This window comes from Orbilia oligospora, assembly GCF_000225545.1.
Source record: "Orbilia oligospora ATCC 24927 unplaced genomic scaffold scaffold00080, whole genome shotgun sequence".
NCBI classification, from domain to species: domain Eukaryota; kingdom Fungi; phylum Ascomycota; class Orbiliomycetes; order Orbiliales; family Orbiliaceae; genus Orbilia; species Orbilia oligospora.
In genome coordinates, this window is record NW_011645637.1 from 1,195,345 (window position 1) to 1,218,323 (window position 22,979).

The 22,979-nt window shown below is 44.6% G+C and overlaps 5 protein-coding genes across 5 annotated transcripts; 4 read left to right on the forward strand and 1 right to left on the reverse strand.

Annotated features, from left to right (window-relative positions):
- Positions 1-2,267: 2,267 nt before the first annotated feature.
- Positions 2,268-5,966, forward strand: AOL_s00080g342 (uncharacterized protein; the record flags this gene model as incomplete). Its single annotated transcript, XM_011124717.1, has 1 exon — positions 2,268-5,966. One exon carries the CDS (start codon positions 2,268-2,270, stop codon positions 5,964-5,966), a length of 3,699 nt encoding a protein of 1,232 aa, XP_011123019.1.
- Positions 5,967-6,670: 704 nt separating this feature from the next.
- Positions 6,671-7,927, reverse strand: AOL_s00080g343 (uncharacterized protein; the record flags this gene model as incomplete). Its single annotated transcript, XM_011124718.1, has 1 exon — positions 6,671-7,927. One exon carries the CDS (start codon positions 7,925-7,927, stop codon positions 6,671-6,673), a length of 1,257 nt encoding a protein of 418 aa, XP_011123020.1.
- A 4,069-nt stretch (positions 7,928-11,996) lies between these two features.
- Positions 11,997-15,113, forward strand: AOL_s00080g344 (uncharacterized protein; the record flags this gene model as incomplete). The annotated part of the gene is made up of 3 exons (XM_011124719.1): positions 11,997-12,041; positions 12,113-14,510; positions 14,572-15,113. 3 exons carry the CDS (start codon positions 11,997-11,999, stop codon positions 15,111-15,113), a joined length of 2,985 nt encoding a protein of 994 aa, XP_011123021.1.
- Positions 15,114-16,883: 1,770 nt separating this feature from the next.
- Positions 16,884-17,823, forward strand: AOL_s00080g345 (uncharacterized protein; the record flags this gene model as incomplete). Its single annotated transcript, XM_011124720.1, has 2 exons — positions 16,884-16,961; positions 17,017-17,823. 2 exons carry the CDS (start codon positions 16,884-16,886, stop codon positions 17,821-17,823), a joined length of 885 nt encoding a protein of 294 aa, XP_011123022.1.
- Positions 17,824-21,025: 3,202 nt separating this feature from the next.
- On the forward strand, positions 21,026-22,662 carry AOL_s00080g346 (uncharacterized protein; the record flags this gene model as incomplete). Its single annotated transcript, XM_011124721.1, has 3 exons — positions 21,026-21,121; positions 21,185-21,272; positions 21,326-22,662. 3 exons carry the CDS (start codon positions 21,026-21,028, stop codon positions 22,660-22,662), a joined length of 1,521 nt encoding a protein of 506 aa, XP_011123023.1.
- Positions 22,663-22,979: the final 317 nt, after the last annotated feature.

A 22,979-nucleotide genomic window follows, 5' to 3' on the forward strand; every position in this document is an offset into this window, starting at 1 on the left:
AGTTTGAATAACTCGGATATTCAATCGGCGATTTTTGGATTATATGGAAGATAGAGATCAGGATCTTAAGAAGGGTGGAATTTTCAATAAATATCTAGAAGTCATACGGGAAGTCTATTCATTGTTCTAGTATATATATTTTGTTCCAAGTTGTATTTCGATCTATCCAAAGTTTTTGAATATTGTGTATCGTAAAGTCATCATTCTCATCCAGCGTTGGTCGTGGGATGGAATATCATATCCTAGCATATATATAAGCACTCCAATTTTACGCGGTATGAGCTTGCGGTAGTATGTGTGTGTGTGTGGCTTTTGCTGCGCCATACAGCCCCAAGCTTAGTTGCTGCTGAGGCGGTTTCCCGTCCCACGGTTGGCACTAGTCTTGTATTAAAACGCTTCGGCAAGCTGAGGTTGACACTACCGTAACCCTTAGATCATATATATTATTAAGTACTTATATATAAATTTGGTATTTAAATAAGCTATCGGTTGAGTTTGCGAGTGAATATATTAAATAAAATTAGCTGTCCAACATTATTTTTATAAATCTCCATAAAAAATCTTGTTCCCTATATAGTGATATACATTGATATACATTAGCTGACCAAGTATTCTTCCTATTTATGAATTATAGCGCTGACTAACTAGTGCCAGCATGAGCTCGATAAACTGACCAGGCCAGCTTACTGCCAAAAAGAAGCTGGTCAGATATACGTGTGATTATAACGGTTAGCGGCCTGTGGATCAGCGGCTTGCGAACTAGCTATACTGTCCACAAACACTTTGTTCCTAAGATCGGTTATAATGTAAGCATGTTTGCAAACTGGCATATGGGAACTGGGACAAAGAAAAAGAAGAAGAAAAGAAAGAAAGAACAAACGCCGTGATACCGTTTTCAAATGGAGAGGAGGCTTTCGACCTGCGCCGGCGAGGTAAGCTTGCATGCAAAAAAATGTATTTTTGTTGCGGCAGAGTCACCTGATATAAAGCTCGTCTTTACGATCAGATACAAATGCTAACATCGCCGCCACGATTGCTGTAGATATACCGCCTGCCGTTTGAAGTAAGCCGAGGAGCGCACCCAAGTTAGGCGCTAAATTGGCCAAGATCTCGTATATATATATCAGCCTCCACAAATTAACTATGCAACCAACCTTCATCCTATCGGGTGAATGCAATATCGATCGGATTCACAATGTGGTTCGATTTAAGGATCCAAAGCCGACGACCGGGTACTAGATATGGCCTAGCTATGGAAGAAACCGCACCCCCATATTCTCCTACATATCTGCCAGTATGCGGCACCACGCTCTGGTCGATCCCCGATTGGCCCGTGGCTATGCATGTTTGAACTCCCCAAATCCACCATGCAAAATCTAACTTTGCCCTTCAAGCTAGGGAATACCAGATGTGCCTTATCAGCTTATTCCAGCCAGATTCATGTGGGCGAGCGGCACAGCGGCTGTATGCCAGTCTAATTGGGTGGAGGCACCAACCGCGCCAAGCTTTATTGATCCAAAGTGGCAGGCAGACCGATTTGGTGACTTTAGCGAAAAAGTAACACAGCCAAAAAGACCACACACATTCATTGGACAAATTTAACGCTGCAAATATCCTCAAAACCCCGAGGATTTCATGTCTGAACGCCGCATGTGCATATTAGTTCCGCAGGATCTTGCAGCTTGAGCCTCCTCGACCCCTGTCAGGCTGTAAAAAAATCTCCCGTATGTGCCCTTCGCCCAACCCGACTTGTCACTACTGATACCCAATGCAGGTTAAGTTAACTTAACTGGTAGATCCGCGAAGCGGCCTGGCCAGTCCGTTCTTTCCTTTTTGTTGATAATGATTACGGCTGGCCTAAGGCTAAATCGCTAGATGGTAGTCATTATTGGATCAACTTAACGCCACGGCCATACATTGCATTACTTCTTTCCATTTTGAGCTCGGAGTTCGGAGTTCGACTGATTGAGTCTGCTGCTGCTGACTCCACCTAGTCCAACAGTAGAGTCATGCCGTAGTCTTTGATCATGACGGAAAACGCGGTTCCGTAGCAAACCCTGTCCCCGAGAACTTGGATATATGCATACTACTAAACAGTTGAGTATTTGCCTGTTCAAAAACATTTAAATTCAGGCATGCGTCCCCCAGTTCAGATTCTTTCTCTTTATCAGCATAGCAAACGTGCTTCTCACCTCATCCCTTCCCTCCTCTATTTGATCCTCAGCAAGTTCAGATCTTCAGGGATCTAAACTCTGGAATCACTTCCAATGCCTTCTATAGGGCGCCTTGCGCTCTATCAAGCTGCGTTCTTCGTAGTAGCCGCCCTAAAAGCTGCAGCTGAAGAAACATTTATCTCTGCTCTTGAGGCATGTCCACAACTGTGTTCAGAGGTTGGTAACAAACCTGCCGACTGGACAGTTTATGATAGTGTGGAGCGCTTGAACTCTTGTAATCAACCTCTCTTACTCGACTTTGCTATCTTCAATCCCCTTGATAGCCCAGACACCACCGTCAGAATCGGCGCCTGTACTATTGATAACAGTCAAAACGCCAAACGCCAAGAAATTGTCGTGAATACCTGTCAAGAAAACGGCCAGACAGAAGCTGCCGTTTCCCTCGCATCTTCTGGTACTAGAGACTCTGGTAAATCCCGCGATGTCATCACGGCCGCAAAGCAAGTTCAAAACTTTCTCAAGACGACCGAAAACTGTGGAACTGTCATCAATTTTGGTTACTCGAATAAAACCGTAGTCGGCTTGTATGTTGGCGGAAACGTTCAAAACAAGGTTGCTGCAGATGCTTTTGTCCAAAAGTTCATTGACCAGATTCAATCCGGTGGTATTGCCGAGACGACTCTCGCCCAATACTGCGGCCCTGATTCCGATTATGTGCTCGGTATAGTTGTGAACACTAAAGGAGACCTCGCCAACGTCCAGCGTGTTGTTAGAAGCTGGAGTGACTCTGCATGTGTAACTGGTTTAGAACGAGAAACAAAAGAATGGACCAAGTTGAAACTAAAAGTTGCTAATTCAGCAATTCTCGCAGCCAACAAGGGCGTCTCCCCTGCGAAAAACTACAGGGCCAAGAGCAATTGGCAAAAATATAAACTCGGGCCCAGAGCAACCTGCAGCTACATCAAAGTCGTTTCTGGTGACTCCTGCGCAACATTAGCTTCAAAATGCAAAATTACCGGAGCAAAGTTCATGTCGTATAACACCAAAGCCAATCTTTGCTCCACTCTCGCTGTCGGGCAGCCGGTGTGCTGTAATTCGGGCACTTTACCCGATCTCAGGCCAAAGCCACTTGCCGACGGTACTTGTGCATCGGTTGTCGTAAAGTCGGGTAACTACTGTGCAGCTATAGCAGCTTCCAATGGCCTCACTGTTGCCAACCTTGAAACTTTTAACAAACAGACGTGGGGTTGGACAGGATGCAATAATCTTCTGGCAGGCATCAGGATGTGCCTCAGCACTGGAAATCCACCCATGCCCGCAGCTGTTTCTAACGCACTTTGCGGACCCCAAGTTCCGGGCTCGAAGCCCCCTGCCGCAGGAAAAACACTCGCCTCCCTCAATCCTTGCAAGTTAAACGCCTGTTGCAATATCTGGGGCCAATGTGGTACTACCTCCGACTTCTGCACCATTTCGAAGTCGCCTACTGGTGCCCCGGGTACGTCGGCTCCTGGAGTAAACGGATGTATCTCAAACTGCGGAACCGATGTTATCAAAGCTGCTAAGCCAGCCAACTTCTTCTCTATTGCATATTACGAAGCCTGGGCCCCCAAGAGACCTTGTCTCCAGATGCCAGTCGACCTCATCGACAAGAGCAAATACACTCACATTCATTACGCCTTCGCAGAAATCACCACAGACTTCAAGGTTGACATTTCTGGTGTTCAAGGGGAATGGGATCGTTTTAAGAAAATGACTGGTATCAAAAAGATCATATCCTTCGGTGGTTGGTCCTTCTCGACCGAACAAGACTCTTATCCCATCTTCCGGGAAGCTGTCACAGACGCTCACCGTCAAACATTTGCGACCAATGCTGTGAACTTCCTCAAACAGCACAATCTCGATGGACTCGACTTCGATTGGGAGTATCCTGGTGCACCAGATATTCCTGGAATTCCACCAGGTGGAAAGAACGATGGTGCTAACTACTTGAAGTTCCTCAAAATGGTCCGTGCTATTCTACCTGCCGGAAAAACACTGTCAATTGCGGTCCCAGCATCATTCTGGTATCTACAAGGCTTCCATCCCCTCAAGGACTTTGCACCAGTATTGGATTATGTCATTTATATGACATACGATCTTCATGGTCAGTGGGACTACGGTAATAAGTGGTCCTCTCCGGGATGCCCTGCCGGTAACTGTCTTCGCTCTCATGTCAATACTACAGAAACTTTAAACGCTCTATCCATGATTACCAAAGCTGGTATTCCGTCTAACAAAGTTATCGTCGGCGTCTCCAGTTACGGTCGATCCTTCAAGATGACTAAAGCTGGATGCACAGGTCCAATGTGCACCTTCACTGGACCAGCATCAGGCGCAATGCCAGGGCGATGTACGGGAACTCGGGGTTACATTTCAAATGCTGAAATCGGCGAAATTCTTCGCCTGAACCCGAGCGCCAAAAAGCTTTACGATACGGAGTCGACGTCAGATATTGTCGTCTTTAATAATACCGAATGGGTCGCATACATGGATGACAAGAACAAGGCTGGCAGAACAAGCTGGTATAGATCGTCTTTGAACATGGGTGGTATCACTGATTGGGCTGTTGACTTACAAGCTTTCGTCAGTCGCCCACCGGTTCCGACAACTACACCGAAACCAACGACGACCACTACAAAATCAACAACCACCACTACAAAACCACCTGCGACGCCTACCCTTGCGCCTTGCGATAAGAATTACAATACTTTAGATGAGATCAATAACGACAAGAACAATATACCCGACCGCTGCATGAACATCTACCTACTCAAAGCCCAGGCGAACAGCTTAGAGAAGGCTATTAGTGATTACGAAAACATATTGGCCGACGACTATCAAAGAAAATGGTGGCTCTACTTTAGATACGTCAACAACACTCTTGTCCCAGAGTTTATTCCTTGGGTCCTAGTAAATTCAAACACGTACTTCAACTGCTACAGACCATTCTCAACTGGCGATGAGCAAGTTAGTTGTCCGAGAGCACGTCCGACCTGGCATGATAACACTGTCGAACCATCTATTAAATGGGTTCTGAAGGATGAGGCCGTCTGGAAGCGAGATGTCAGTGACCAGACTGGAATGGACCCAAGTTGGTTCGATTTCAAGGATATACCATCAGATAAGCCACCACATGGGCCCTGCGGCGAAGCCTGTACAATGTACTGGTACGGGTTCCCAGTCTTAGACGAGAGTCGTCTCGCCCCAAGTCCTGCAAGGTTGATTCGAGAATCCATTGACAACCTAAAGGTTTTGGTTCAAGTGTTCCGAGACGTCGCGCGGGATGGTAACGCAACCGAAATTAAAGATGCGCTTGCGGCGTCTGAGGTTCCAGTCTTTATGACCCAAACAGCCATTGAGTCCATGAGAAAAATCATCGAGATGGCAGACGAAATCATCGAACAGGATAAGCAAACTGCAATTTTAACCTGGGTTTCAGGATTCCTGTGGCTATTGCCTACCGCTGGCTCCTATGCGAAATTAATCGGGTTCGCGATGACTGGAAGGGTTCTTTCGTCACTCGGTAATATTGCAATTGGTGCTTTCTCTTTATATAGTGTGATTGATGACCCTAGCAGTGCTATGTTCGTCCTGATGGGGCTTATGGCTGGAGCTGAAGCCCGTGCCGTTAGAGGAAACGTCGGAAAGATGGCTATCATTCGACGGGCTATGACTGGTGCCGAAAACGCCTTCCTCGGCCAGTGGCTTGTTGACAGGACACTTCTCCTCAGAAATTTGATGAAGGTACTATAATGGGTTGAGATCTTTAGTTGACTTCATTCAAACGTATAAAAGGGTATTTCATAGTTGTTATTTAGGTTTAGTTTGTTATAGTATACATCACGCTTCTTGACTGGTCATGCAGGACCACGATATCAAAGATTTTGTTACTTGGGCTTCATAACTTTTTTTTTTTTTGTTGTTTTTTTCGTTTTTTTGTTTTTCGAACCCTTCGATGTACTAATCGAGAAGCTAATCAGAGGCATAAAGTCTACTTAATTCATATGGTCATGGAGTTGATGAGGTCGGGTTCTATAAATTTTATAGCAATGTAGGTCCGTTAGTGAATTTCTGTATATGTGTTCACCAGCCTCAGTACCGGTTCTTGATAAAAAGGAATGCAAATCTAAGAATAAAAGATCTAAGACTCCTAGAGTTACTGAAGCCTTGATTATCGTATTTCCCAGAGTAGATATATATAGACCTCAAAATTTCACGGTTATAAATATATAAGCGTAGACTTGACTGCCGGTTATGCTAGAAGTAGTTAACACATGTCCACATATTGCTTGAGTTCGATATTATCAGGAACATACACCTGGCGAAAATTTGATGCTAAAAGAAACTAATGCTTTATTCGGGTATCTACAAAGATTTGATCTAACTATTCATACAAAAGAATTGAAAAGCATCGCGTCGCAAAAATGTACAAGTAAACAAAATAAGCGAAGTGATCATTATAACATAGCTAGGAAAGTCAAAGGTTCCCTTTTCTGAAGTTCAATCCAAGTTTTCATGAAACCGTCTTTCGACGACGGTGCCCCTAGCGTGTAGCAATCTACCCAACTTGATGCATCCGTATTCTCTCCCGAAATTTGCTTCTGCACCTGCTCTCTAAACTTCGGACCCGCTGATTCTTTCCTTACGGTATCTTTCTTCCCGAATCCGTCGACGATAATGATATCCTTTGGCTTCGATTCTTGGTATGCATGAAGTGGAACCGAGACGAAGGTGAAAACTAGGATGGAGAGAAGGATGAATACAGATGCATCCTTTCGAATTGGCGCCTTTGGTTTCTCCCGCTTGAGGGAACCGACGAAGTACAGTTCCTCAGAGTTGGCTTCTTGTTCCCTAGCCTTCTTTCGTTCCACCTCTTGGCGATAATTCCAGACATACTCGATGAGATCCCTTGTTTGGCTAATGAGGTGAAACCCGGAAATTGTGATATAAGCTCCGAGTAAGATTGCAAGAACTGCAAGAGCTAGTTCGGAAGGAGATGTGAATGTAACCGTCAGGGCGAGGTTATCCACATTTCGAACCGTAGCGCCCCAGAACTCTGCTCTCTGTGAGTTTGTTCGAGTGGCGAAATCGTCGGGACATCCAACGACTGAAGGTTGTAGCGGACACATCCATACAGCTACCGGACAGTTGCCACCCGTGAGACTGTAGTATCCATACTCGAATGCGCCTTTGACAAAGGGTAATATGAACGTCATTACCACTGATGCAAAAGTTATCCATGCATTTAGCTGGGCGATTCTCTTAAAGACAGCTCCATAGAACCGAGCGGAGAGTAGCCCGCAATCTAGAGCGCTCGAAAGAGTGGAAATGAATAGTGCAGCGATGGCAGAGGCTGGCGGATAGCGGTTTGGCTCTGGTAGGAAAGTCTTGATAGTAAGGATAAACGTCGCTATCGATCGAACCGTCGTTAAAAGTAATATTGTAAGTGTAATCTTTGCTCTTAAATTTTCGCCTCTGGCTTCATTTCGTTGTTTTAATGTCGAATAATACCCCCATAATGCTACTAAGAATGATAGGGTGAAGCTGACGAGGAGCCATGGCCAAGGAACTAATATTGTCGGTTGGTCGTATACGATAGAAACCGTCGATGTGTGATTCGACCTCCATTGACCAGATTTTAACCCATTGGTTCCAAATGGCCAACCGTTTTCATTGGGTTCGATTGCGCGTCGGACGAAATCCATGGCCTCCATGTTGTTTTTGTAATTTGTTAAAAAGTTCAAATCGTTAAATCCCCTTTTCTGCGGTGTCTCTAACCAAATCACACTTAATCACACTGCACCCCAAGTTTTGGCCAGGAATACTATCGGTTGAGTGACCAGTAAGAAAGAATCGTAGATCATAAACTCGTGCTGGAGGTGTGACCAGGACGAGTGCGGCAGTCCCGGTATATATTTGGGAAACAGCCGGAATAGGGCTCCGCTTCAAGACCCATCATCCACGCCTGGGCAAAAGAGCTGGCCCCGCAAGAATTTTTAAATCGCGGATGAAATCTGGGTTTTATCGACATTGTTACCCACACACACTCCGGACGAACCCCAAAAGCTTTTTTCTTGGAGGGTTCGTATTGTTCTTCCATAACACCAGCATGACCCGACAGATTCGGCTGTATGCAGGCAAAGGACCAGGGTCTGTGCGGTGGAGGCGTCCGAAAGCTCGCTCAACACAGAGACGTTTGGCTTGGGCACGGTTAAATCGTGAAACCACGGCTGTAAGTCAGTGGGGAGCTAACCAATAAGACGGAGGTTGGACTTGGGTCGGAGTCCCCCAGAGTGGGGCGCTGGAGAAACTTTGGGGTATTGAAGTCCTGTGTGCCAGGGATAGATTTCGATTCTTCTTAATTACTCGAGGGATAGCTTGCGCCAGCTACTATACGCAGTACGACCATGTGGATTCGTTAGTAAACGCTAGACATATGTTTGCTCCATTCATGAATTCATGCAACAGTGTGGAGACCATGGAAGCTTGCGGAGTCTGAACATCATTTACCCGGTAGGAAATTTATAACGATTCGAGGATTTCTAGCGAACGTCTAGAAGGAATCTGAATTTAAATTTCGCGGTACGTTTTTTTTCCCTCTTTGTGCAGGATAGCTCTCAAATTCTCGGATTTTCCAAACTCCGAAAAGGGTGTGAATGTCCTGTCAAAAAGTGGTCCATGCCCGCGTGCAGCGAACAAACCATGCTGTGACCATGACCTATAATACCAAGTAATATTAATACGCACCAGGTTTAAAACTGCTCAGTGCGCCCGTGCGTCGGAGTTGGCCCACTTCAAGGCTTTGAAATTTCGGTCCGGAAAACGGACATTTTTTTAGTTCGAACGTTCATTGAAGCATTCGATATTTTGGTGGGCTAAAGCTGGATACTAATAACAGTTTGGAGGTTCCCCTCTTGTCGATCCTTAGTCTAGAGTCTAACTACTGGAAATATAACTCGAACGGACAGTCTCCGCAATACCATGGACTGATCATAGTGTTCAGGCACCCAAAAATTGACGCACTAATATAATATGCATAACTGCTCCTTTGAATTAATGAAAGGATCCTGACGCACTGATCAATATCGACGGCTCCGCGAGAAATATATTAAATGCAAGCATAACCAGGTATTATGCTATCCAAGGAAACCTTGTTTTTTATGCTATACTAGCGGGGAAACCCTCGGTCGCAAGCATGCAGTCCACATTGTTACTATAGCTATGTGATGCATTAGTAGCTGCATGAGTTCGGATTACACGAGCCTTTCAGATGACCAAATACCCGCAAGCATTCAAATGGTAGCCTTCCAAAGTCTGATCATGTGGTGTGATTATCTCGAGCCTTATCTTGAAAATTGATGCTAGGTAGTACGTCTAATGCGTCGATGCTAGAATAATTTTATGTAATACCACGAATTCAATAATTATCCTTCGACTCAATTGGCTGGCTGGGGACATACTACCTAATGTATGCATGGTATAAACTATGCTCATATACGCGGATTTAATGGTCGAGTGCGACAATTCATCCGATAGATTTGAATTCTATCACATCGGCCTTGGGATGCTTAGTTAAGATATTAATAAAACTACCCCAGCCAAAATTTAAAATACCTCTACCCCATTCTCCATATATAGCCCCGCAAATTTGATTGTTTGATGCATGAACAGTGGAGTGCTATTATACATGGAGGTTCACCTGTCCGACAGCCTTGGAAGTCACTTCAATTTTGTGCAAAAACCATTTAACCCCAACTCAAATAGGATCGATTTTCAGAATAGCAGATAAATTCGAGTACGAAATCTAGCCGCTAAGTGCTAGGTGCTCGCAGGTGTGATAGATTCATGATTTATCCATCGGTGCACCCAGAATTATTTACTCTGTGTTGTATTGGTGTAAACTCGCATTTCATGAGACGTAACGACGATAGAACTTCCCGTGTTATAAAATCCCTATTATACTGACGTCTGGTATAAATGAATAGAATTATCAAGGTTATGATATTGATGTACTTACATACAGGGTCATGAGCGCGGAAGGCTTTCCGGCAACCGTTTTCGTATCTGCGCCACAGAATTGCGTTGGGGCACTGCACTGAGAATCGATTGATATCAATCGAGATATATATTGCTTGTAATATAAGCTGACTAAGCTGGATCGGCTTAAGCCTTTGGACAGCGGAATTTGTATAACGGATACGGAGTTTGTAAGTCAAGATGGATAAGAGTATAGTACTACTGCTTGAGAGCCTAGCTCGGCCCGGCCCACACCTGGGTCAGGATATTTCGCATCAACTTTCTTAAGTTTCTTTCTAATAACTCTTAGGGCTAGAATAGCACTTGGACTAAATGCCAATTATCCATGTATGCCACTTAACTTGACAGAACTACATTCATATCTGAAACACTAGTGCACTTCCCTGGATTTTTGAGGTGTGTTAGAACCTTACAAGTAATGAGCTATGCGAGAGGCAAGCCTGCCTAAAATATCCTGATTATGAACTTTGTGAAGAAAAAATATCTTCATAATCCTAGATTTATATATCGCAGCCTGACCGCCAATATATATCCTCGTTTGAAAGTTTTATGGTCTCAAAGTTGGGCTTTGTCCAAGGTATATACGAAGTAGCATGGATAAATTTCGATTCCGGTACACTTGGAGAAATGACAGCTAAATACCTGTTACGTAAGGCAAGATCTCACGCTAGAGAATCTTGCATGTAAGCCTGACTAGTTATAAGGCAAGCGAATATCGATAACTACTAAGTAGTATACAGGCCTCGTAATAAAACACCATAGCGACTGTATCCTGATCTATCGTCATGTCCTGTCGTAATTTAGGCGATAAAATACAACAATGATTGCGTTGTGACGGAGGTTGTGGCACGACACCCTTTTCGCATACACGACATGACAAGGTCTTAATGGGTCCAACAGAAAATCCACCGAATCGATCTATATCCTAAAAGCGGCTGGATTTTAAAGTTATTGACAAGATCCTGCATTCGAAAACTATATTCTCGAGCACCTGCCGCAATTCGCAATGTCGTTACCAAGTATTGGGCAGAACTGCGAACCTGGATATATCGCCGCCAAGACTAGTACCGACGGCCCAAGCGGTCTTAAACGGCGTTGACCCCTGGTTCTTTAACTGCTTCTGGCGACGTGTCTAAAGCTCCCTTTGTCGAATCCAACCGATCACATTCTCTTCGTAGGGAATCTCGACACCGTATTCTTTTGTATAACAAGTCCGATTGAGGTTCAAGGCTTCGAAGACACCATCGTGGGAGTCAAAACTGAATGGTGGGAGAACTCGAAGTTTAGGGAGTCCAATTGGCTTGGTATGACCTCAGCCTGGAACCAACATCCTACTCAACAAAGCTTACCGCAATTCGTCAATTTCACTATCACCACCGCCGCCAGCGCCACCACTATCACCTTTCACCGCATCTGATAACGGCTTGAATATCATCAAGTACATAAGTGCTTATACAAAAGTCTGCAGTATTTAGATCAAAATAGCTTCTACGGGAACGACTCGATTCTACACGATACAAAGATAGACACGGGTCCAAGGCTACCATCCTTAGGCGGTCACTCACATCACCATCTCTTTCGATATCATACCAATCCAAACGAAACCACGGTTTAATACAGAGTATATTCTGTAGCGATATTGCGGGGCTTCGGCTTTGCCGTTGGATAGAGTAGGGATAGGCAGGCTGGCTGTTAGCAGGATAGGGGTCGATTGCTATCGACACCCTCATCCCTCGGTTTCTCACGATGACAAGACCTCGTGCTGCCTCGCTGAGCGCTCGAACTCAGATTGTACGTTTTCTCCTCTCCTTCATGTTGTACGGTGTATAAGGAGTATATGGTGGTTACTAACTGGTTTCTAGCCGCCTCTTAAAACCCTCGCCACTCGAACACCCACCGAAGTCGCGCTAGACCTCCACACCAGCCTCTCTCACGGCATCCTCTCAACAGCTGAAGTACACCTTCGCCAATCCATTCATGGTCTCAATGAACTACCACAATCTGAGCCAGAGCCAGTATGGCTCAAATTTGCCAAACAATTCGTCGAGTCGAGACTGATTCTTTTATTACTGGCTTCCGCTGCGATATCTTTCTTCATGCACAATTACGATGACGGGGTATCAATCACAATAGCGGTAATAATCGTTGTTACTGTGGGGTTCGTGCAAGAGTATAGATCTGAAAAGGAGCTGGAGGCTTTGAACAAGCTGGTTCCGCACCACGCGCATCTCATCCGAGGGAATGCACCAGGTAGCAGAAGCTTAAGTGCTGAAGATGAGGCAAAACTGTTAGGGCTCCCACCAACTTCAACAACTGTTAGTGCAAGCTTGTTAGTTCCTGGAGATCTTGTCACTTTTACTACAGGAGACAGAATACCGGCCGACATTCGAATTACGCAAGCGGCAGACCTGGAAATCGATCAGAGCAATCTCACAGGAGAGACAGAGCCCGTTAGGAAGCAGAGCGACCCGGTTGAGATTACTGGAGCGGATGAAACCCCATTTTACCCCACAACAAGATCAGATCCCTCTATTGCAGAAATGCACAGCATAGCTTTCCAGGGAACGCTTGTTAGGAATGGTCATGGGCAAGGCATTGTGGTCTCTATAGGGTCTCAAACCGAGTTTGGAAAGATCAACGCCATGCTATCGGAGATTGAGAGTCCTAGGACACCCCTCCAGGTTTCTATGGATAAGCTTGGACATGACTTATCCATGGCTAGCTTCGGAATCATCGGGCTGATCGTGTTTTTCGGGTTCTTGCAAGGGCGGGAATGGCTGGAACTGTTCCAAGTGGCGGTTAGTTTGGCTGTGGCAGCAATTCCTGAAGGTTTGCCGATTATTGTTACCGTTACTCTGGCACTAGGGGTCATCAGGATGGTCAACCGAGGAGCAATCGTTCGAAAGATGCCATCTGTCGAGACGTTAGGCTGCGTGAACGTCGTCTGTAGTGACAAAACCGGAACTCTGACGATGAACCATATGACAGTTACAATGCTTTGGACATGCGATCTTCCCGAACCAGTTTCTAAGACATCATTGCAATCCTCGACCTCCACACTCGACGCGCCAACGCGAACTCTTCTACGAATTGGAAATCTGTGTAACAATGGTCGTCTCGCGGCTCATCATACTGCCGAAGCTATTTCCGCCTTTTCAGCCCACTCACCGCATACCACACAGTCTCGATTTGTTGGACAACCCACGGATGTCGCACTGTTAGATCTCTTGGATGCATTTGGTGAAGAAGATCTTCGACCTCGTGTTTTACGTTCTGCCGAGGTGCCGTTTTCGTCTAGAGAAAAGTGGATGGGCGTCGTCATCGATGGCGCTGGCTCTTCACAAGATACTGCATACATCAAGGGAGCTCTCGAAAAGATTCTTGCGCGCTGCGATACCTACCTTACTCGTGACGGACGACCGGTAGTTCTAGACGAAGCTCGAAGGAACAAAGCCCTATTCGCCGCTGAAAAAATGGCAGAGGAAGGACTACGAGTATTGGCCTTTGCTAGTGGATCCGTATCGAAATTTGAAAAGAAACCAGCTGGCTCTGATATCAAGGATGTTTTTAAAGACCTTACTTTCGCGGGTATTGTTGGAATGTTCGATCCACCCCGAAAGGGTGTGGATAGAGCTATCCGGCGTTTGATGCTTGGTGGTGTTAAAGTTATCATGATCACTGGTGACGCGGAAACAACCGCGGTTAGTATTGCGAAGAAACTTGGAATGCAAGTACTACCACCTTCTCCGATTGAAGGTAGAGTTAGCCCATCTGTAGGAGCCAATGGGAAAGCAATTATCGGTCACCATTCAAGATCCGTGATCCGAGGAGATGAACTCGACCAGATGACGGATGAAGAACTAGCACAAGCGATACAAACAACCACCATATTTGCACGGACGTCGCCGGAGCACAAACTCAAGATTATCAAAGCGCTGCAAGCTCCTCCTAATGAAGCTGTCGTCGCAATGACTGGCGATGGCGTCAACGATGCACCCGCTCTTAAAATGGCAGATATTGGTATCAGTATGGGTATTATGGGAACCGATGTAGCCAAAGAAGCAGCCGATATGATTCTTAGCGACGATAATTTCTCGACTATTTTGCGAGCAATTGAAGAGGGCAAAGGAATTTATTACAATATCCAAAATTTCTTGACGTTTCAGTTGAGTACAAGCGTTGCTGCTTTGGGATTGGTACTGTTGAGTACTTTGCTCGGAAAAGAAAATCCGCTGAACCCAATGCAGATTCTTTGGATTAGTAAGCTTTTCATGCCGTCCAAAATATTAATATTATGAACCAGTACTAATTGATTGTTTAGATATTTTGATGGATGGCCCTCCAGCACAGTCACTTGGTGTTGAGCCCGTCGATAAGGGTGTTATGGCCGCTAAGCCGCGATCAAGACATGACCGAATCCTAACGACCACGCTCCTCCAACGAGTCTTTACATCTGCTTTTCTAATTCTATCTGGAACAATGCTTATCTACATCCGAGAAATGTCTGCTGATGGTATCATCACCAAACGCGACACAACAATGACATTCACCTGCTTCGTCCTTTTCGACATGTTCAATGCTCTTACCTGCCGCAGCGAAGGGAAATCATACCTTCGAGGCGAAATCAAACTCACGAGTAATAAATTCTTCGTTGGGGCAGTCGGGGCAAGTGTGCTGGGGCAACTCGGTGTGGTTTACCTACCGTTTCTTCAGTGGATTTTCCAGACAGAGGCGTTGGCAGCGAGGGATTGGGTTTTGTTGATTTGTGTTGCTAGCACAGTTCTCTGGGTTGATGAGGCAAGGAAATGGCATGTATGGAGGAAAGGAAGGAGAGGATTTGCGGGGTACAGTTCAAGGGTTTAAAAAGGCTAGTAGGTTAATTTATGATAGGTGCGGATAGGATTAGAAAGTATGTTGTCTTTTTTTCTACCCAAAAGTCAAGATGATGTCTCCTTTGGCCCAACGCTCGAGAAGCCTTGTAGTATTTCTTCTCCTTCTTCTTCTTCTACTTCAATTGTTATTATAACCTATTAGAATTTTGGGGGTCTCTGGTGGGGATTATACGAAATCCTTACTGGTTTCCTCTATTTGTATGTATTTTAGATTTACCTTTTTTTTCCTTTTTGGATGACGTTTGGAGGGTATATAGTAAGGGGTTAATTTTTGTAAACTAACTTGAGCTTGGGCTTCCATCCTCCTCCGTTCAGTCTAGTGTCGAGACCACCATTCATTTCTATTAACTTTTACCAAAAGCGTTGCAGGCCTCTCAAGGAGCTTTAGAACTCTAGATTCTTTATCGTTTAGTTCCAGGGACCAGTAGTAGACGAGGATTGCTTAAACAAGAAAGCGATTGTACCGCAGTATCTTGGTACTTTGATCTTTGGAAAAGCTTTGCCACAAAAGTGGTAGATGTAACCGGTAGCCCTTAAATATAACGTCCCATAGAATAATATGAGGTGTAGAGCGGATCAAATTAGCAGTCTGTGTTGAAATTGTCGTATTTTGAGCGTCGTAGGGATGGGCGTCTCGAAACAGTGCTAGTATCCATGTAACTAGCTGCTGGACTCGACACCAGACAGCTATATAGGTATATACCGGTGATATTTTAGTAATTTCCAAGTAATCATACGGTTATCTAGGTAGCCGTTATAGCGTACTTGATTACCTAGGTATCTATGATATCAGCAATACCTTAATAGCTCGAACACCGAACACATTGACTGCACTGTACTGTACGACCTTATATTACCGAATCAATTGATGAATGAGACGTACCCCAAATATTAATTGCGAACTCCGGTCCGGGAGGGCCAATCAGGGTGAAAATGCGCGCAAGTTGGACTCCCATGCGGCTCACAAAGATTCTGTTGGGCACATACATAACCTTGAAACCAGGCGCAGATCCCCGATTGTTGATACTCAAACTCTTAGACTTGCCGAGCCAGTGTTCGACAAGCTGAGTTAAGCTAAGTTAAGCTACGCTAAGGGTAACTGAGCTACTTTCCAGTCAACTTTAAAATTTTCAAACATGGAATCGCAAACAGGGGTATAGCCTGTAAGCTTCTATGGATTTTTAAGAAATTCCCTTTAAATTTGCATTTAGAGGATGATATGCCTCGGCGGCTCGGATGGAATATAATCCATGCGACCGAAAGCCTATTGACGAGATTGCACCCCATATGTGTTGGAAATGACACCTGACTGCCCGCAGTAAACGATAGGTTGAAGCCGAGAAGCTCAGGTGTAAACCGATAAGTCAATCGATGCAACCTTGGCGGCTTAATTTCTATATATTATTATAGTAGTCTCGCCTAGAAGGCCTGAAGTATGCCAAAAAAAAAACAGAAATTGACACCTGATGTGGTATCATACTCGCCTTCAACCTTGCGAGCCGCTTAAGCTTACCAGCTAGTAACATCTTAGTTGTTAAACGAGGGACATCAGACTATCGAGTATCCCAAACAAAAGCAAAGCTGTGAGGTATCAAAATATATAAATTGATTTAGTTATGGCTCTTCATAGGAGTTCAGTTGATATCAGTATCCCCGCGAAGATATCAAACAGCAAGGTCATATACGCAGACCGTCCACTCCTTTTTGTCTCGTTGACTTGATACAAATTCCACCTTCCGAAATGAAGTCCGCATTTATTTTGAGTATCTTTGTGGCACTTGCTGCCGCCATGCCCCAGGCTGATCCTCTGTTGAAACGAGTAAGTTTTCAATCTTTCGGGCTCTAAAAGGACACAAAGCACTAACTCATCAAAGGAATCACCAAGCACACCTCCAGATGAAGAGCCCAAGCCATCTATGCCAGAAGAGCCCAAGCCGGTCAAGCCTTCTAGGATAGAGGGCCTATGTAGCATTTACAATCCTTGCCCTGACGGCAAAGTATGCATCGGGGACCACAGACTCTACGGTAGCAACAATCAAGGGTTCTGTGTCGACGAGCAGGTAGAGTGTGAAATCTTCTCGACCGACATTTATAAAAACGAATGCCCAGGAGACTACGCCTGTATTCCTCGCGCAAACAAATTGGATTGCCCGAGCTGCGGGCTTTGCCTAGCGGCAAGTAGTTACCAGAAGGTAAAGGGCTTGCAACCATATTTTTGCGCAAGCAAAGAGCCCAAGATGTGTTTTGAAGACGTGGACCCTGAAAAACGTGGTAAACGTAGTACTTGTCTCAACAAGGAATTTTGGAAGGAAATGGATACCTGTCCTGAGCATCTTACGGCACGGGTATTTCGTTGCGGCAAGGGGGATAGTGAAGATGGCTGCGATTCCAACACGGCTTGTAGGAAAGTTTGCCCTGAATGGGACCTCTCTTGCATCAATGAACCGGGAAGTGAATTCTGCATACCAAAGAGCTATCTAGAGCGCGTGTCTTATTCACCGCCCTATAAGCCAAAGCCAAAGCCATCCGGCTCGAGCTCGAGCTCGTGTACAAACAAAGTCACGGTCACAGTAACAAGCATGAAGACGATGAAACCAGTTGTTAGAGTCAAGACCGTGATATCGAGGGTCACAGTCACGAGTATCAGATATAAGTACTCCAATAAGAAGAATGACTATTAGTCAGCCATTCAACTTGGTCAAATTGTTTGAATAAGGACATCCGATATATATCCTACGTTATATGTATTTGTATTGATAGCTAGACTAGGACATGTTGCAAATTGGCTATTGCAGGATCTAAAATGTACATAACATGCTATATATTCACCCAAAGAATTTTTTATGTGGGGCTGAGTACGAGACAAGCTATATATTGAATGAAGAAAGAAACTACCGTAGCTAGTAACTGCTTATAATATATAATTCTCAAAGCTTTGCTATACTTGGAGTATATGAACGCTCCCCCCTCCTAAACAGAGTCTCCAGGGCACCAGATTATGAGAGTAAAAGTGCATTCTTTACAGTGGATCTTATAGTATATATAACTTTTGGTCCTTTGTTGCTCCGCGGCTGATCTATCTTTGACATTACTCAGCGGCTTTCCTGATATATGTATACAAGTTGAGCCATTAGTTGATGAAGAAGCTTTTTGGAAATCACCTTCCATGAAACCCTGACTGTTAGCCTCATAGGTTTGAGGTAGAGGTATCCCTTAGCGGCAAGGCTCTTATGCAGCTTGGAATATCGTTATTGGGAGAAGGTTTCAATAGGATGGCCTGTTATATCGTGTAGATTTGTGCGCTAGGAGCTAAGTCCTTGGCGCCCCCGCATTAAAGTTCTAAGGTGCCATGATTCAGGACCTGGAATGCCTTAACCCCAAGTCCCATATGTAGAATACTTCTAGGCCTTTCGAATTTCATCATCGCTTTTTTAAGGGGCACATGCACACAATTATATATAATTCGGTCGCTCATATAGACAACCTCAAACTCCTTTAATAAATGGCATGGTTTTCAATAAAATATGCATGTATACATTGCTAGATGTGCTTGATTTTTATCCTATATATCTTCAATGAAAGGTACGTATGCTAGTTGGTCTCTTGTTAACTTCCGTACCCTCACACGTTGGGCCCCTTTGATCACTCAATAAAATGCTAATACTGCTACTAGACTCATCCTCGGCAATATATTAATAAGATAAATCGATTAATTAATCGACACCTCGCAACTCAAAGTCCCTTGGGAATTCATATCGCAAATCTGGGCGTAATTAGCAGATGAGTTGCAGGACTGAATAGAGTAGGCCCAAGAATCTTGCGAGCTCCTAGAAAGCCACTAAATTTTCATGTCGATTCTAAAAGTTGGCTTCTCGCAATTACGTGGGATGTATGTTGTGAGTACACAAGAAGCCACTGCGGATTCCCTTAGCGTTAAATAATAAACGAGCGATCAATAGTTTGGGCGCATGGCAGAGATATTTTCTTCAGGATCATGCATCGTAAAACTTTCTACGCTATCTACAGCCCAGTCTTTTATCTTAAACTCGGTGGCACACGCACGTGGGCATATAAATCTGCTGCTATGATATAGATGTTAACCACTATAAGTGTCGTATTTTATCATATCACACTGTTGGCTCGAATGCTCAGGATTTGTACCTATATAAATCGTCTCGATAAATTGCGGGGCAGCTCCATAACCCTATAGATCTATGCATTAATTATACCTTACTTTGTAATAGTAAGTAGAATCCGGGATTGGCTGGTTTCCTTTCACCTTTTCGTTTTTAGGGACCATTTGCATGCATGCAATGCAATGCAAATCCGTCGCATTCCACTATAAAATATCGAGGTTCAAATGTATCAGTTGTCGCATGTTTACGGGAGTATTTTTTTAAAAAAGAAACCTTTCAAAAATTTGACTATCGGTGTAAACGGTAACTGGGCCACTCGATTCATGTTTCAAGGATGTATCTGACTACCAGTTGTGAACCTAGTGGCTTTTTAGCACCCCAAAATCCCATGCTGTGCAAAAACTTTTGCAGTGTTTGCCATAGGGAAAGTGGAAAATACATACGCTGACTCGTAATCTCTCACTTTCAAGACCCACTCCCCGAAGAGCCGCCTTCCCCGTTTGGCACCTCACCCGTCCGCTTTCGACGATGGGGCGTGGATAGACCGCTGCAGTCCACGTTTACAAGGTAGTGGCCTCCGAAGAATTGCGGCCATATATCCTCGCATTGCATTTGCTACCCCCTAAGACCCAGAGCTGCAGTAGTATTGCCTTCTACATACCTTGGGTTCCAAGCGTTAACTCAGCTACCTAGGGGCACCCTCAATGGAAGATTCTGGGGTTTTTTAGACATATTTTATCAGACGTCGACTTCCCTCCTTCTGTGACACGAGACAGTCTCCCTATAACTCGCTTACTGTTTAAATCAGCGGTGATTGTAATTCTACCTGGTTTCGTTGTTAGTAAAGAAAGGAGTTTTTGCGGTCAATCAATCTCATCATCCAAGTTTTTAGTGGTGTAATAATTTTGGGGTCTGCGGAATAGTCCTCATCCTAACCACCCGGCAGCCGGATTTGCGCCAGCCCCTCGGCTTTTTTCCAGCAGTTGGCGTCAACCAACCACGCTGTTAGCGGCTCCACAAAGCACTGTCTTCCATTCTAAGAGAAACTTTACCATATACCCTGCATGCATATGTACTTTTCGACTATCAATCGCGAGCATTTTTAGGCGAATTGGTTGTTTCGCCATAAGATGACGGAATTTGAACAGTCTTCTGGTCTGTCATCTTCGTTGCTTTCAATACGATCCCGCTGATCAATTGAATTCTTTTGTTGGAGAACAATAATTTCCCTCGTGCGTATTTCGATAAAATAAACAATTATAGAAGAAAGAACTCGGTACCAGATATCTATCTGTAATGAGCTCTGTTGTATACCTATAGAGCTGTGAGTTATAGCGTCTTAAAAGCTAAATTATATAACGCCGCAAGTTTCTGTTTATTCGGTCCGCGGTATCAAGGAGTATTTTAGATAATCGATTTCGTAGATTTGGTATATATTTTCTCAGATTACCATAGCTCTGAAGGGTATTATTGGCTCTGGTTTTTGGCAGGTGCTGAAGCTCTATTCAAGGGTCTTCTACTAAGCCGGGGAACGGCAGGGGATGCTTTCTCTAACTAGCTAATTCTTTGCAAGTGAGGTTACTTTACAACCGAGCTACCTGCTCGATTTACATACTTACGCAATAGACTACTTAGGTGTTTCTCTATAAATAGGAAGCATTGAACACACTTGGGATCGAAAGAATAACCGGAGTGTGAAGTTCAAGCTTGAATCCATCCGCAAATTAAGGGCATCCCATCATTCAAGATGCATATCTCTGCCTCGACGTTCCTTTTAGTCTCTTCAGGCTTCTTAGGGCTATCTGAGGCGTCAAAAAGGACACCAAAAAATCCCCAGACATGCGTAAGTTGACGGGTATCTTCTTGTGATAGTTTGGAGAATAATATTGACATAATTGCATGGTAGTGTAACTTGTTGAATCAAAAGTTCCACGGGCAAGGGAAGGTCGTGATGCAGAGCCACCCCGACTATACGACTCTAAATGCTCATTGGTGTGAGTATATCCTCCTTTTCTATCAAATCATATTGGCTAACGAATACCCTCAGTGGCCGCCTCCCAATTATCGCCAACTTGCATATTTACCCCTAAAACAGCAAGGGATGTCTCTAAGGCCGTCGCCTTATTTTCACACCACCATTGTGTATTTGCAATTCGAAGCGGCTCTCATATGCCCAACAAGGGGTTTTCTTCCACGGATAATGGAATCCTCATCTCCCTCTCTGGCCTCGACGAGGTTTCCTACGATCGCCATCGGCATATTGTTAAGGTTGGCGCCGGAAACCGCTGGACCAATGTCTACAACCATCTTGACCCTAAAGGCGTTGCAGTGCTGGGTTCTCGAGATTCTGATGTTGGTGTCAGCGGGTTCCTTCTCGGAGGAGGAATCTCCTTCTTATCCAATAAGTATGGATGGAGTTCCGACAATGTCGTCGAGTACGAGATTGTCCTCGCCAATGGTAGCATCATTAAAGCCAACAAGTATCAACATGTTGACCTCTTAGGCTGCCTCAGAGGCGGTTCCTCGAACTTTGGGATCGTGACTTCTTTTACGCTAAAAACCTATAATATAAATGCCCACGCTGCAGGAGTCGTTCGCTACGCGCAATCCTCTGTCCCACAGCTTTTCACGCCTTTATACAACTATATTGTGACTGGCCAAGATGCAGATCCAAATTACCACATTATTCCTAATTTTATCAAGGACGCAGGCCAGCCCCATAGAGCTACTTTTACGCAATTCTACACAAGAGAGGTCGACTTGTCAAACCCCCCTCTGGTCATGAAGCCATTTGTGGATGGTTCGATCCCAGCATACAACAACTTTGTTGCAAATTTAACGGGGGTGGGCAGTTTGCCCAAGGCATTCGGTGGCGGTTCTACTCTTTCATCTCCTTTTCGAAGCCAGTGGCACGTCACCTCTGTTCTCGCTGATGAACAGCTATTCCGAACGATCCACAGCCTCTGGCTGAACGTTTCACTGCCTTATGAGACCTCTATTCCCGGGTTTTCGAACAGTATCGCTATGCAACCTATTGGAAACAAGTATATCCAGACAACCAATGCGACGCCTGGCCGGAATGTTTTGGGTATCACAGCTCCGCTCGTAGTTATCTCCGCCAATATATATTGGTCCAATGCATCTGATGACACGACCATGGAATTGTTCTTGAAGGATCTATTCACAAAGATCAAAGCTGCAGCTGCAGCGGTTGGAAAGGCAGCGGGCTATGAATATCTCAACTATGGTGGAGTAAACCAAAATCCTCTTACACAGTACGGACATAATAATTTGGTCAGAATGAGACGGGTCAAGAGAAAATACGACCCGCGTAACGTGTTTGGGACCTTGGTGGAAGGAGGTTTTAAGATCCCGGGAATCTAAATATTAATTGGTTTCTCTCATTAATAGACGGGACTAAAGTACTCGAGGACTATATATGCTAGTTAATTAAGCTTTTACTGCGACGGTAATTAATATAGGTAATACGAACATCAGGGTAATGCCGATATGTTGATAAATCCACAACTTTACACCCATTAATCCGTACCCGTTATTGCACTTATATTATATCTCTAGCCGCTATTTTACCCGCTAACATCCGCAATTGGAGGTGTGGTATGTTTATTAGCGCAAGTACTAGTACTAAGAAACGCTATGTATTGCGGGTAGATCTAGTTATAGAGCATGGGCAAGTGGTG